The 16,955-nt window shown below is 45.3% G+C and overlaps 1 protein-coding gene across 1 annotated transcript in view; it reads left to right on the top strand.

The window, feature by feature from the left end:
* Window positions 1–322: 322 nt before the first annotated feature.
* LOC145393728 (uncharacterized) overlaps window positions 323–16,955 on the top strand; it is a 142,447-nt gene continuing 125,814 nt past the window's right edge. Inside the window, exon 1 of the mRNA XM_080267771.1 lies at window positions 323–362. Coding sequence (XP_080123897.1) covers window positions 345–362 — 18 coding nt within the window. The 5' untranslated portion in view covers window positions 323–344. The remainder of the gene's footprint in view (window positions 363–16,955) is intronic.

Here is a 16,955-nt window from a genome sequence, read left to right as displayed (position 1 = left end):
CAAAATTCTAATGCTTCTTTTCCTCCTTGGCAGGTGGCTGGCGTGTGGGTGCCGGTGTGGGTGCGGGTGTGGGTGCGTGTGTGGGCTGGTGAGGTATAGTGGAGTGACAACAGGACGCGCCAGTGATAAAAGTGTAAGAGACTAGCGGCGTCGGTGTGGCCTCGCCCCACCTCTTGTGTCACTCGCCCCACCTTCTGTGTTGTGCGATCATCAGTATCTCAAGATCTAGGCGTTCAGCAAGCAAGCCTCCCTCCCTCCTCCTCTCTCCTCTCCCCTTCTTCATCTCTCCTACTCTTCGTCGCCTCTCTCCAGTCGCAGGAGTCACCTCCCTTCTCCTGACAGACATGAAGACCCTCTACCTGGTAAGTACCTAATTTTTTTATCCTATGTTATCCAGTGCTGGTGGTGTTTGTTACTTACACCTACGTACTTTTGCAGAAAATATAATCGCTCCAATGCAAAATGTTCTTCAAGTTCCACAGATAGCATCATTGGGTTTCGAAAGATACTTCTCACACCCTCGTTGCTTATTGTGATGAAGTGGATCAGTTTTTATGTCCGCAGCTGTTTTGTTAGCGTGGTGTGAAAATTGGCTTATGCATTTCCTTGTTTTTACTGATTTGTATATTTTCTGTGGCGATAGATATTTGTGGATGGGTAATGTAAACTGGTGTTGATTTAATACAGTGCATGATACCAGTAATATTTGTGTACATGAGGACATGTAATATAGCTAAGGCACATTAATAACATGTTTGTGAAATATATGATAATCGTTATCAGTGGGAGGAACGAAGGGAGGGGTGGGTGAGGGAAAGAGGGGGGAATGAAATAGAGAGTGAGAAGGAGGGTCAAAGGATGATGAGGGAGGGAGGGAGGCTGAGAGAGAATTAGAATGAGGGATGGAGGGAAGGAGGGATTTGCGTGAGTGAAGGAGGGTGAGTGAGTGAGTGAAGGAAATTGATTGAGTGAAGGAGAGTGAGCGAGGATGAGAGTGAAGGAGGGATGGGTTTAGGTGAAGGAAAGTAGGAGAGTATTGGGTTAAGGGGAGAGGAGAGGATGATTCAGGGAGTAAGAGAAGGGATTAGACAAGAGAAGATGATAGGAAGGCGAGAGATGGTGAGAGAGGATGAAAGAAGGGTGAGAGAGTGAGAGATGGAGAGGATTTAGGTGAAGGAAGGAGAGAGGATGATAGAGTGGAAGAAAAAGGGAGGGTATTGAGTGAGTGAAGGAAGAAATTTGAGAGAAGGTGAGAGTGAAAAAGGGAGGAGTTTGGGTCAATGATTGAATGAGAGAGGGACTTGGTTGAGTAAAGGGAGATGGGAGGGGTTTGAATGAAGGAAGAAGGGAGAGAGGATTATGGGTGAGTGAAGGAAGGAGGGAGGCGTTTGGGTGAGTGAAGGAAGGAGGGAGGGATTTGGGTAACTGAAGGAAGGAAGGAAGGAGGGAGGTGTTTGGCTGAGTGAAGGAAGGGTAGAGGGAGGTGTTTTGGTGAGTGAAGGAAGAAAGGAGGGGTTTGGGTGGTTGAAGGAATGAGGGAGGGAATTGAGTGAGTGAAAGAAGGAGGGAGGGATTTGGGTGGGTGAAGGAAGGAGGGAGGGGTTTGACTGAGTGAAGGAATGAGGGAGGGAATTGAGTGAGTGAAGGAAGGAGGGAGGGGTTTGGCTGAGTGAAGGAAGGAGGGAGGGGTTTGACTGAGTGAAGGAAGGAGGGAGGGGTTTGACTGAGTGAAGGAAGAAGGGAGGGGTTTGGCTGAGTGAAGGGAGGAGGGAGGGGTCTGAGTTAGGGTGAGTGGAGAGGGTGACGGGAGGGGACGGGAGATAACTGGAGTCAAGGCAAAACCTGAGACTAATTGTATCTCAAATAATCATCTCAGTTTCCTTCCGCGTTAGAGAATCCCTCATTATCATACCTGCCTTGCCTTCACTTCCGCCTTACCTGCAGATACAGTCAAAGATCACTTCTAAAAATTAACCCTTTCAAGTCAAGGATGTAGTCTTTTTTTTTTTTTCTTGACACCACCACACGAATTTATTTAGATGGAGAGAAGTTAACCCCTTCAATCCAGTGACGTATTTTTCGTTTCAGTGCAATCTTCAGACGATTCTGTAAAGCTTAGAAAGGATCTTTCTAAGTGAAATGGTTAATGGAGGTCATTATCAAAATCCTGCTGTTCGAAGTCTCTCCTGTGTTGACTAAAATTGTCGGGATATAGCAAGAATAAAGAAGATACCACGTAGTGTACTAAGACTGAATGGGCTGTCAGCTTTAATAAATGTATGTCAATCAGTACTGTGATGCTGGAGAGGGACACCTTCACGCCGTGGCACTGATATGACCGGGCTGCTTCACTGCCCGGTTTTACACATATCCGTCAACTCCCTATCCCCCGTAATGCAACCGCAACCTGCCGTCCGCTGGGTTCGCGTCAAGATGAGCCTGAGACATCAACAACACACAAGAATAGCAACACAGCAATTAAATAACAACATTCAGTGCTGCACAAATCCATCACCAAGAACATTCAACGCTGACCTCTTTATAGTAATATTTAGTGATGAACAGTTTGATGAGGACTGTCCTTTGTGAGCGCCATGGGTTGCGCCGAGGTGTTATCGTGATGGCTTGTATACTTTTCACATAATCCTTTCACCACTTGAGGAATCCTGGCCATTAAAGTTTTGCTACCACCAGACGATTTTATTCATCTTACTGGTTCCTCATTTTCATGTCACTCTATCTCTTTCTCCACAGTGGTCATATATAGAGAGGCCAGTATACACCATGAACATATGGCTTCAAACTTTTAAGGTATCATCTCTCCTATTGAATGCCAAGCCGAAACGAGTGATTAATGCTGGAATGTGGTGCAGGTCATGAAAAAGTGCTAAGGGAAAGAAAGTTGAACCGTATTACTGCCCCATTCAGCCAATGAGCGACGGGAAATAAGGTACACAAAGACGAAAATTCCTGCCAAGTTGCGGTGGCTGAAGTATAGCAGTCATTTGTGGCAGGTGGGCACACACTACTGTAACCCTCAGGCAGCTCCCACACGATGGTTATCAGTATTGAGACGTAATGGGTACGAACACACACACACACACACACACACACACACACACACTGAGTTTCCCTGTGGCAAGTAAAACCGTTTTCTAGAGTACACAGTGAGTCGTGCCCGCGAGGAGTAATGCATAACCTCCTTGTTCTTCCTTTTTATCTTCTGCCAAAAACGGGCGAAGCGGAGTAACTGTTCTGGGACTATATTTATTTATTTACTTATCTATTTGTGCGATTCTGACCGTGACTTCTGAGTTCCCGTGGCTTGTTTCTTTGGTATGGGGTGGTTAGTGAGAAGAGAAGAGTTGCAGTACATGAAGCAGAAATTAGTGTTCGAGTGTGGTTATCGTGTGGGTTACATGTTTCTGTTGGTGTTAGGTGTTGTGTGTGTGTGTGTTTAGTAAAGAATTTTAAGCTAAGGAAAAGACTTCTACCCATTTTATTAAGTAAGAGTATGGTGTATTGGTGGTTCTGTAACACCATTGCCAACAAGTATGCTGAACATGACGTATGCACAACAATCCTTTAATACCTCAGTGGCCTTCAACTCGAGAACGTCATCCGTGTGTTATTTTTTTCGGTTTATTGACATCTGGAAAAGTTTTTATTCTTATTTTGTTTTTTCGAATTGGAGGGCTTTGATGTAGCTTTCATTGACCACCTAAGAACTGTCGGACTCTGCTAAATAAAGTCTTCTGGTGTCACATCAAGAGTCAACAGCCAGGTAGAATTACGTGAAAAAATAAACAAAAATAAATAAATAAGAATAAATAAATAAATAAATAAATAAATAATAAGAATGGATGACTGTCGTGGGACTAATTATTACGGTACTTTTTGCTGATGGGTAATAATTGTGATTCCAGATTTCCTGTCGCCTTAATTATGAGGTCCCGGGGCGCTCTCTCTCTCTCTCTCTCTCTCTCTCTCTCTCTCTCTCGTATATTATTTTTCATGCAGTGAGCCAGGTTGATCCACTAGGTGCCCCCTTGGCCCGCCTTTGTTCTCCCCTCCTGCACTGTGGTCATCATCCCCTCCCCTCCCCTCACCCTTAACCCCTCTTCCCTCACCCTCTCCACACATCCTCCTTCACCACCAAGGCTGTCACTCACCCTTCTAATACGGTGACGTCTTTTTCTTTGTCATATTTTTTCCCCAGACGATTTTATTCAACATAGGAAAGGTTAATTGAACTGAAGGGATTCGATTCAGCCTTCATTAATCCTTTCACTAATATAGCTCTCCGAAACTGAGTGAGGCATCTGGTAGTAGCAGAAATAATTTATAAAGAGACGTCACTGTATTGAAAGGGTTAAGATAAATACTCTGATCTGGCATCAGTAGGATTACAATGCAAAAGAAGTCACTGTACGAAAGGGAGTAAGTTCTAGTACATTTAACCACCATAATTGAAGGCGGTAACGAATACACAGACATCCTTAGCAGCCTTCATCTTCATCAGTCTGACCCTGTGCCTTCTTGATGGGCGTGCTCTGTTAAGCTGACGGGAATCGTAGCGGCGAGAATAATTTAAACATGACGTCTGCGATTTCCAGGGTTTCATTCTTCTCCAAACCACCTCGTAAGTACCAGGAACTTAGCTACCAGGGTTGTACAAGTGTCACTCATCCCGCCGCAGGGGGGAGTCAGCCGGTGCATAGTCAGGCACAAAAGTTTTCCTGCAGTTCCAGTACGTCTAGTTCACTCCTAGTTCGTGTCTGTCACTTTCCTCCCTGACGCATCATACCAGAGAGAATCGTCTGTTGGGAGTGGAACAAACCAAGCCCACTTCCTCCCAGGCGATTCATATCAGAGAGAATAATCTACTGGTAGAGAATCATACTAAGCCTCTCTCAGCTTAAGAATATTAGCCAGCCGAGAAAACTGAGAGACACGCGAAGAGAAATGCGGCATACTTTTGCTTCCGACGTTACAGTTTTTAACCGAAGTTCGAGAAGTTTTCTGACACTTCTCTGGAGTAAATGAGAGTGTAACATAAACTACTTTCATGTGCTAGCAATACGAAGCACTCGGGTAAATTAGAGGGAAGGAGACTCGCTGTCATTTGGGGATGAATGAGATATACATTAGGCAGAACACATTACTGGCTGAAGATTATCGGCGAACTTTTGCTCATGGCTGTAACAAGGACTGGAGGGGAAGCGACCAAACACCTCACTCCTGACTTTATGGCCTGAAATTTTGCGGTTGGTGAGCGAGCGATAAAACCGCAGTTAGGTGATGTGGGTGCCGGGGGAGCCAGGGTAAGTGCGTCCCAATAGCCGTCATTATGGGCAACAGGCAACTCCTTCCACTCGTGTTAGTCCACTGTCCACTTAATGAATAGAGCAGTATCCCGCTGGCATAAGAGGCTTTGTACCACGTATTCATTACCTGCCAATTGTGCTGTATTCCGCTGGCGTATGTGGCTCCGTAGCACCTTTCTCGTGGCTACTTATTTTGCTTGCTACACCTTAATATCGCCTTGTATTTATATATATTACCATCATTGTTAGGCTAATGTATAAAGCAATATTCCCGCTTGCGTATGAGACTTCGTAACGCCTTCTCTTTTGCTATTTTATTATTACACCTCATATTTATATCTGTTTGTGTTCGCATTCTTCTGCTTCATCTCTTGCTAGTCGTGCCATGGTCTTCTTAAATATTTTTACCATTTAAATACCCGATAGGTACGTGGAAGACTTCTAGATCAGTCATGACCATGCGTCAACGGGCTGTGGTTCGAATCCAGAGGGCGACTTTTATATATATATATATATATATATATATATATATATATATATATATATATATATATATATATATATATATAAAACTGACAAGGACGCAGAGTCGGCTTCTGTGGCTTAACTAATATAGACTGCGGTGACCTGGCCTCGGGTCTTCCGGGGTCTCCAAATGGGTATTAAGGGATTGACTGTTGCCGTTATACCGTTACCGTTATTGTCTCATCATCTTTATTGCATTCTAAAGCTTTGTTGACTATTCTCTTTGTTGATATTCCAAATCCCTATCATTACAACAACTGTTTTTCTCTTTTCCTCTTCCTCATTCCACTATACCCTCTTCTCACTCTTGTTTTCCGTTGTTCCTCTTCCCCCTCCCCTTCCCTGTCACTCGTCACTCTCACCTCTTATTTCATCGTTCCACACATCCTCCACCCCTCTTTTTCATTTCCTTCACTCTGACCTCCTCCGCCCCCTCCTCCAAAACAACCCCCAAATTTGTCACAATCTTCTTTGTGTGTCCGTTCTTCAAGCGGTTTTTGGAATATTTCATTTCATGCAAAGAAAAAACACACACACACACACACACACACACACACACACACACACACACACACACACACACACACACACACACACACACACACACACACACACACACACACACACACACACACACACACACACACACACACACACACACACACACACACACACACACACACACACACACACACACACACACACACACACACACACACACACACACACACACACACACACACACACACACACACACACACACACCTCTCTCTCTCTCTCTCTCTCTCTCGTGATGAGTGATTTTAACCGCCTGTGTTTAAGCTTATCAGATACGCAATTACCGATTAATACAGGAGAGGGAGGAAGAATTATGCGTAAAGTGAGGAAGGATGACTGAAGAGTAGGCGGGGAGAAAGGTAAAAGGAATGTTAGGTGAAGGGAGTGAGAGAGAGAGAGAGAGAGAGAGAGAGAGAATGAATGAAGAATAACTGCCGGCCTCATCATCATCATCATCATCATCATCATCATCATCATCATCATCCCCTCTGAGCCACCTTGCATTCCGTGTTCAATGCTTGTTACTACCAGACGAATTTAATCAGGTCGGGAAAGCGTCATAGTCGGCCATATCTAACCTCTCCATTTCGAAAAGCCTCCCTTGAGCTGTGGTCAGGAAAAACAATATGAAAGATGCGTCCTTGGGCTGAAACGGTTTGTGTCGACATAAAATTTAGAAGAGGAAAAAATCTTCTGGTACAACTCTCAGCAAAATCTATACGAACACTGTAAGCACCGTGTATTTTGAAGCATATGACTGAGAAATCTGAAAATGGCTCCCCTCATATGTATCTCTGTCATTGATATACCAACACACCACATTCCATCCTCCAGTTCTCCACGTACCAATATAATGGCTTCAGAATGCGTCACTCCACAATCGGAAACACCAGCTGTTCCAAGATGTCAAGGTCCATTCTACTCATTTTCATATTCATCGTGCCCAGGTGATCGGGTACTTTTTAGTGAGGGTGTGCAGTACTCTCCGTTCCCCCCGTGCCTTAGGAGATATGAAGCTGCTTACATTGAAGGTCCTAAGCAGACGATCACTGCACCCCGACGTCTTTATAGAGAAGGTAAAGTTCCATCTCTTGACCACTTCACCAATATGTTTTTTGTTAGTATATTCTTTACAGACGACTTTATTCAGTTCAGGAGAGAATTTTCCAAGGTAGAGGAGTTAGATACAGACTTCATTAACCCCTTTCACTTCTAGGGTTCTCTCGTAAACTGCATAAAATTGTCTGGTAGACCAGCAATATACAAAGAAAACACCATATTTTTGTCTTCCTGTCTTTTCTACAACATGAAAAAACTACTGTGTTTTTATGTCTTCCTCTTTTCGGCAGCGATTTACTTTCTCCTTCGACGTCAGTTATCAGCGTAGCTTGTCCATTATTTCTCCACGCTGCTGCTCTGTGTGTGTGTGTGTGTGTGTGTGTGTGTGTGTGTGTGTGTGTGTGTGTGTGTGTGTGTGTGTGTGTGCGCGCGCACGCACGCACGCACGCACACACACACACACACACACACACACACACACACACACACACACACACACACACACACACACACACTCTGATTGCCTGCTATGATGTCCCTCCTGCAGTCGATAGGCAATATTCTAAGTCATGTCATCATCATCATCATCATCATCATCATCATCATAGTTCTTCTTCCACCCACTCACCTCACTCTCACGTGTACACCTTCCCTCCACCCTCGCCACGCACGGCTAGACGCAATTACGCAAGAATAACCACGTACGCACTCTCAGCCCCACCCTACGCGCCACGAAACCTGTACCTGCGTATACACACTCTGATAAGGATAGGGATTCAACCCACTCCGGAACTTCGGTGGCGCGGTGGTAGCATGTTCGTCTCTTGTTCTGATATACCTCTTGGCAGGGGTTCAAGGTTCTGATCTGAGGGAGGCTTCGTAGCACATCTTAATAAGTGATTTTTTTTGCATATTACACTTTAACATTTTCTTGTATGCCGTATATTTCGACCTAACATCAAGGTAGTTTGCATTTAGTTACATGGAAGAGGAAATGGAGGAGTAATCTGCAGGATAAATCGCTAAGGTAGAGGTGCTACGAATTTCTTGAAGCCACTTAGACTATGAAACCTAACGTGGGGACACTAAAAGTTGATGACAGTAGTATTTTAATCCATGTGTTGACGCAGCTTTGTATTCTTTCTGGTCTTACTAGTGACAGTCTGTATACCATTAACCACATACGCACAGCTGTTCCAACACTTTGACTTTCACTTGCATCACTATAGACATACCTTCCTCATTCGTACTTCGCCAGCATGAAGAAGGATTGCGTCCTGCTGGTATTGCCCCTTGGAGGAAAAGTTTTAGTTCAGCAGTGGACTTCGTAGGGATTGTTACAGTGAGTTTAGTTACCCACTCCACTGATTTGAGGAAAATAGGGTTAGGATGATGATATTTTTGATGATAATGCTGAAGATAATGGTGATGATGATGATGATGTGCTGATTAAGATGATGGCGACGACGACGAGTTTTCTTCATATCAGAGGCATATTTTTTTGTTGGGTATCACATGTAGATTATAATAATGAATTAATACGGCCAAAGAAGTGTAGCAGCACATTTTAAAGTGAAATAATGACGCCATAGAGATGGCCGTTGGTCCTACCGCTCGTTGGTAGCTCTGCTTTCATTAGTATATCATATATCGCTTGCTTGTGACAGTTCCTTTCTAATGCATTGCGAGCACTATTATTATATGCACAGGCACTTTTCTTGCAGCTGAACAGAGGAAGGAAAAACAATTTAAAACATCGTACACTAGATTACATGTGTCCTTTGTTCATAAAAAATATGTAACATGAACTTGAACTGTTGTAGATTGAAGTTTGGGGAGGAAAATAATATGGGGAAACGAGTTCTAGAGAAAAGCAGTTCTGGGAATAAATGAATATATGGAATAAATAAACAGTATAATTACCTGGGGCGTCACAAGCGATTTTGGTCGTAGGATATGGTCTGACTTCACCTTCATACTTTTTTTTTATCATGCGTACAGGACGTTATAAAGGTGTTGTGTCATGGGTATATTGGGAAGCGGCGCACCCACTCGCTCTATATAACCCACACACTGGCCACACCCTCTTGTGTTGCCTGGCCCACGCGTAGGTGCAGATGCGGACAGTAATAAGGAAATAGTTCAACGATGCTGCTTATCATTATCTTCTCTTTGGTATTCCTAAACTGAGACATTTATCTTTCTTTACCCACTCTCTCTCTCTCTCTCTCTCTCTCTCTCTCTCTCTCTCTCTCTCTCTCTCTCGTAAAATGCGTCATCAGTAATAAAAGTAACGAACATGGCATAAGTTATGAAGCAGACGCCGTGGAATGTTAAGAGATCTTGTGTCCCTGACGGTACGCCCCCATGCTTGCCAATGCAGGCGGGCACGCGGCAATATAAACACGGAAGTACGTAAAAGGGAAACTCGTACATAAAAACAGAGCCAGATCAATACATGGTTTTGTATCCCGTCAGCAGTGTGCGCGTCCCTAATGGAGAAATATTGTATCCTTGTCATATTATCCTGAGTCAGTTAACGCACTTAGACGCCCTTGAACGCACTCGGACGGCCATGACTCACCCTTAGATGAATAGTCTTCGTGCGTCAGTTGAAATCAATGCTAGATAGGCCGCGACCGTGAGAGGGGTAAATGGTACCAGGTTAAACACTCAGACTCTTGTGACTCATACGATGAATAAATTGCGTGGCGTCAGCTGGAATGAAAGACTGGAGTTGTGCTGATCATGAGGGAGTTGAAGTTCTATTCCATCCCCACCTACCTGTATACATACACTTCTCACCTTCATGCATACACTTCTCACCTTCACGCATACTCTCCTCGTCTTCATGAATACACTCCTCGTCTTCATGCATACACTCCTTACTCTCATGCATACACTCCTCACCTTCATGCATACACTCCTCACTTTCATGCATACACTCATCTTCATACCTACACTCCTCCCTTCAGGCCTACACTCCTCACCTTCAGGCCTACACTCCTCACCTTCATGCATACACTCCTCACTTCATGCATACACTCCTCACCTTCATACCTACACTCCTCACCTTCAGGCCTACACTCCTCACCTCCCAACACACCTCCATGCTTACACTCCCTATGCAGCGCACCATGTATGCAAACTACATGTAAATTTAGTGTTTGGAGGTACAACAGCACACTTTAAGGTCTATCATAGGAGCTTTTGTGGACCGTAAACAGAAATCAGTGAGTGGCCAGCCCATTCCACCAGATGTCTGTTTTCTTTTACTATATTCACGTTACCATCAGACGGTTTTATTAAGTTTAGAGGAGACTTAGCGAGCTGCAAGGTTGAGATAAAGCCTCAATCAACCCCTTCAATACTAGAGATCCTTCCTATAATAGAAAAGTAATTGGTAGATGCGGGACCATGAGGGCTTTTAAGATGGGACGTCGCTAATGTAAACTTGGGTGAAGTACATTGCCTCCGAAAAATATTAGGGTGTGACTAACGGAATGGTCTGCTCCACGTGATGTCATCGTAGACTAAAGTCCCGTCCAGACGATCGAGCAATGCCCGCGGGCACAAGCGAGCAGTTTGCCTGTTGACGGGCTCACCGCTTGTGCCCGCGGGCAAATGTGTAAATTGCCACGGGCAATTTACGCATTTGCCCGCGGGCACAAGCGGTGAGCCCGTCAACAGGCAAACTGCTCGCTTGTGCCCGCGGGCATTGCTCGATCGTCTGGACGGGACTTTAGAGGGGTGTGAGGGCGGGAAGACTGTGTAAGGCAGTCCTGGAGTCTGGCATGTTCCGATAAATCACTACTTCTCCCATATAACAGGTAATTTTGATATGGGGGAAGCTGGGAAATTGGCGGTGTAGGTTAGCGATGGAAGTTTAGTAGGCAGTTTTTCTTTGCTTTATCGAGGATTTTATCGAAGGTAAAAGTAAAAAAAGGTGACTCACGGCCTTACTGTAGGTAGCATAGGAGGCGTCATGCTATCTCATCCTTAGCGATTTTGTTTTGCATGTTACACCTTATCATTCTCTTCCATTGTATTCATAGCGTTCTAATGTCGACATAGTTTGCATCAGTAGTATACAAGAGGCTATGCAAAATAGTTCGCTCGAGAAAAGGCGTTACCACTTAGAATACGAGCCTTCTAACGAGGACGGACTGTTTAAGGCATGGGCTGGTTTTCTTCCTTTTCCTTCCACGCCCTGTGTGCAAAACCGACGATGACCACACCTCCAGCTCGATGCCCAGCTACTAACATGAAGAATACGATGGAAAAGGCAGGAAGGTCAGTAGACATGCTGAATGTTAAACGTACGCGGGTGTCGGTGTTGGTGGAGAGATGTCCACTGAACTGAATGAAGTGAAATTTGTTTATGATAAAAATTTAGGAATCAGTATGCAGTTGAGTGCATGCAGAATGGGTCTGACTCATACATTAGACTCGGAAGTCTTTAAGGCTCAGATAAGCTTTCTAACATACCGGCAGGTCTCAACAGATTGATAAGCATAACTGTATTAAAGATATTTATATATACATTCTTTCTCTCTCTCTCTCTCTCGCTCTCCCTTTGTAGGTTAGCGATGATATATATATATATATATATATATATATATATATATATATATATATATATCTCATCAGCCGTTGAGGTCCATTTCAGGACCGCCCTATCCCTACCGAAGCAGGGACTATACAGCCAATATATCTCTACCTAGTGGCTTAGGCTGTCTGGTAGAGACTGTATGTATGTAGGGTGAGAAGTGCTTGTGTGATTGTAGTGTTGTAGTGGCTTTGGATGTGTATGTAGTCTGTGAACCAAGTGTAATCGGCCCGCCTTAAGCCGACTGGGTGCAAGCATACTAGTATGCGACACTGTTTCAACCACATTACCCCTTGTGTCCGCCAAAGTAGCAAGTGGCTTTTACAACTCCGGCGGGAGGCGAACCCGCGCTCACCAGCATGCGAAACGCACACTCTGCCACTGTACCACAGAGGCTCCATAAATGTGTGTATATATATATATATATATATATATATATATATATATATATATATATATATATATATATATATATATATATATAATGATTACAGAGAGAGACACAGTGAATTTTCGATCCTAGGAAAGCTGCAAAGAAAGATAAGTTTGCTGTTTATATTAGTGTTTGAAAGATCTGCATCATGCTGTGTTTGTATTAGTGATCAGATCATTTGACACGTGTTGTTGCACCTCCATCTTACTGACTACGAAGAATGTCAAAAGTCCCACACTCACTAAATTATTAGACAAGCTCTTCACTTTGGTACTGGTGAAAACCCTTTCCTTGGAAGTTGAATAGAAGTCAAGAAATTGGTCCTGTGTTCTTGAAGGTTCTTGGGGTTTCCCTTAAGCAACATGAACAAAAACACCGAAGTAAAATCACTAAGCCTTCAACAGCACATAAATGGTTAACCGTGCGTTGTTGTCGCCTGTACTTCGTAAAATAATGAAATGTGGGTGGGAAGAGTTGAGGGAAGTTATTGTTAAACCGACACTCATTTTGAGCTGTATACAATCTGAACCCCCCAAATGGCAAAGGAAGTAATGAAAAACTGCAAACCGCACTACCTTATTCCTCCGTCCACGGCGAACACAAACCACCGAGCGGCTGCTAAATCAAACAAAATAGCAACCTGCCACTTCTGTAACTACTGGTCGGATACACTGATAAATAACTCGACCAGCACAGTTAGTAGGGGTGGAATATCTGGAGACTGGGACAGAGTGGTTGGAGAGAGAGAGAGAGAGAGAGAGAGAGAGAAATTGGTACTGACTGCAGGATAGTGTGGTGGGGAGACAGAGAGCGAAACTGAGGGACAAAATCAGTGACGGATGGGACAGTGCTTGAGTGAGGTACTGTGACGGGGAGGAGATGGGGAAAGTAATGCAGGAGGGGGGAGAGGGAAAGTGTCGGGGGAGGATAGGGACGGGAAGAGACGGCTGGGGGGTAGGGACATAATTTGTGGGGGTAGGAAGCGGACGGGGAGGGGTTCTTAGTTGTGATAGTGGAGACAAGGGAGGAGAAGGTGTGGGAATCGGACAGGAGAGGAAGGTTTGTGAAGGTGGGGGTGGGGACAGGGTGGTGTGGGGATGGTGACTGGGTGGTTTGGGGGTGGAAATAGAATGGTGTGGGGGTGGAAATAGAATGGTGTGGGGGTGGAAATAGAATGGAGTGGGGGTGGAAATAGAATGGTGTGGGGGTGGAAATAGGATGGTGTGGGGGTGGAAAGAGGGCGGTATGGGGATGGGGACAGGGTGGTGTGGGAGTGTCTGGAGGGCGGTGTGGACTGGGGACAGGGTGGTGTGGACTGGGGACAGTGTGGTGTGGGAGTGGAAAGAGGGCGGTATGGGGATGGGGACAGGGTGGTGTGGGAGTGGGTAGAGGGCGGTGTGGATTGGGGACAGGGTGGTGTGGGAGTGGATAGAGGGCGGTGTGGGGATGGGGACAGGGTGGTGTGGGGATATGGACAGGATGGTGTGGGGATATGGACAGGATGGTGTGGGGATATGGACATGATGGTGTGGGGATATGGACAGGATGGTGTGGGGATATGGACAGGATGGTGTGGGGATATGGACAGGATGGTGTGGGGATATGGACAGGATGGTGTGGGGATATGGACAGGATGGTGTGGGGATATGGACAGGATGGTGTGGGGATATGGACAGGATGGTGTGGGGATGGGGACAGGATGGTGTGGGGATGGGGACAGGATGGTGTGGGGATGGGGACAGGATGGTGTGGGGATGGGGACAGGATGGTGTGGGGATGGGGACAGGATGGTGTGGGGATGGGGACAGGATGGTGTGGGGATGGGGACAGGGTGGTGTGGGGTTAGGGAGGGCAGTCAGTTTAACCAAATCCCAGTCTTCTGCAAACGACCCAATACAGTCGAATTTATATCCATTGGTTTGTATGGATTGAGAAACAGGAAACGTTAGGGTGGGGAAGAGTGTTTGTGCGGTGTGGGCGTGGGTGTAACGGAGTGGTGTGGATATGGGGGTGGCCGGGTGTGGGTGTGGATGAAACGTGTAGTGGATGGGGGTGTTTTTTTTTTTTCTTATGCGAGGAAGAAGGAACCAAAGGCCATGAGCCCGCAATAACAGTTCCCTCCAAGAAAAAAACAAAATACAATAGAGAGCCAAATTCAAGATCCATTCATTTCGAGATGCCTGGACACATTGCGTTTGAAAGACTGGAGATCATAGGCAGCAGGAAATACAGACAGAGGGAGACAGTTCCAGAGTTGACCTGTTGCATAAATGAAGGACTGGGAGTAACGGTTAACTCTTGCATTAGAGAGTTGGACAGAAAAGGGATGAGAGTTTGCTGCTAGACGGGTGCTACGCGCCCGTCGTAAAGGTGGAGGAATGCATGCAAACAGTTCAGAGGAGCAGCGACCATTAAAGTAGCGATAGAAAAGAGATAAAGATGCAACAGTGCGGCAAAGAGACAGAGGTTGAAGGGAGTCAGTAAGAAGAGGAGAGTTAATGAGACGAAAGGTCTTTGACTCCACCCTATTGAGAAGAGCTGTATGTGGGGAGCCTCCCTACACATGGGAGTTGTACTCCTCACAGGAGCGGATAAAACCCCTGTATAGAGTCAACAATTGTGCAGGGGTAAAGAAAGAACGGAGTCGGCTTAGCACACCTAATCTCTTGGAAGCAGATTTTACAAGAGATGTAATATGATATTTCCAAGATAAGTCCCGAGTAAATGAAACCCCAAGCATATTCAAGGATGATGCAGGATTAAGCTGGATATCATTAAACATTAGTGGGTATACCTGTGGAAGATTTTGTCGGGTTGATAGGTGCAAGAACTGAGTCGTAGATGCATTAAAAACAACCAGATTATTTTTACCCCAGTCAGAGATACTAGCCAATTCAGACATTAGGTGTGCCATAGCCTCATCCCTTGTTTGTTGTGTAACGGAGTGTGGGTGTTAGTGTGGATATAATGGGATGTGGGTGGGTGTGACAGGGTGTGGATTTGACTAACGGGGTGTGGGTGTGAGTGTAACTAAGTATAGGTATGGGTGTGACGGGGTGTGAAATTGGGTGTAACGGAGTATGGGTGCATTAGGGTGTGATGTGGTGTGGTGTGGGTGTGGGTGTATCAGGCTTTGGGTGTGGATATAATGGAATGTGGGTGTGGGTGTGACAGGACTTGGGTGTGTCGGGGTGTATGTGGGGGTGTTGATGTGTGTGAGTGTGGGTGTTTTCGTGGTGGAGTGTTGATGTGGGTGTGGGCCTAACAGGGTGTGGGTGCTAGAGAGAGAGAGAGAGGAATACTAGGGGTGAGGCCAGAAACCCTTCCTTACCACTGACGACCAATTAATCTAACCATCTCTCACGCTTTCCTTACTTCCTTCCTCCCTACCATCCTTCACGCTCTCCTGCCTTCATTCCTTCCTCTTCCTGTCTTCATGCTTTCCTTCCTTAACGCTTTCTTTCATTTCTTGTCCTTCCTTCCGTCTTTTCCTCCATTCTTTCTTCCTCCAGTCCACACCTTGCTTCCTTCCTTCCTTTCTTTCTTTTCCTTTACACCTTTCTACTTATTCGTTTCCCTCTCCTCCGTCACCATCTTCCTCTTCCTTCCACCAACATCTTCACAACATCTCTCACGCACATTACCTCCCTCCTTCCTACTCGCTTCTCATCGTCCCTTCCTCTCCACCTTCCCTCCGCCCTGCGCCACCAACACCTATACGTCTCATCCCCTTAGGCACCCTCCAATCTCCCCACACGCCCCCTTCATCCTTCCCACTCCTATACGCCTCCTCCCCTTAGGTACGTACCTTCCCCTCTTCCCTCCCTCTCTTGCATGCATTCTTCCCCTTACACGTCCTCCCTTCCTCCCTCCGTCTCTTATTCGACTCCTCCCTTGCATCACATCGCTACTAAACTCACTTATTTTGCAGTTGATAATACAGCACATGATTACTGTGTTTTCTTATTGTAAATTTTAGGTCATTTTATTTAGGTGGAGAGTCATACCATTATTTGTGTATTTCTGACGTGGTTGTTTAAGACCTAGATTTTCTTGCCTAAAGGTAAACTTGTGCTGTGTATTTGTTTACGCAACCTTGTAACTTGTTGTGAAACCGTTATATCTGTCTGTCTCTTCTCCCCTTACTCACCTTCCATCCCATTTTCACTCCCTATTCGCTCGCCAAGGCAAAATCATCTTTAAGTAGCATAAATATGCACAGTATAACGGTATACGGTAAAATTCTGCAGCCAGGGCACAGAGATCCAAATTTCCCAATTTTCATCGTGCGCTCGTAGTAACAGTTTAGTAGTATATGCGACAGATACTATTTTTTTTTTTTTTAGTTGAGGAGGAATTAACAAAAAAAAATTAACCAGTTTTGTGACTGACCAGCGATCTCTATGGGAGTCCGTGGCAGTTTGTACACAGACGGTCTTTAGTC

Source organism: Coenobita brevimanus, chromosome 25 (assembly GCF_032717465.1).
Source record: "Coenobita brevimanus isolate Jiangsu-jjx chromosome 25, ASM3271746v2, whole genome shotgun sequence".
In the NCBI taxonomy this organism is placed as follows: Eukaryota; Metazoa; Arthropoda; class Malacostraca; order Decapoda; family Coenobitidae; genus Coenobita; species Coenobita brevimanus.
The sequence above is the reverse complement of the archived record's forward strand: the minus strand, read 5'-3'. Positions and strand labels throughout refer to the sequence as shown.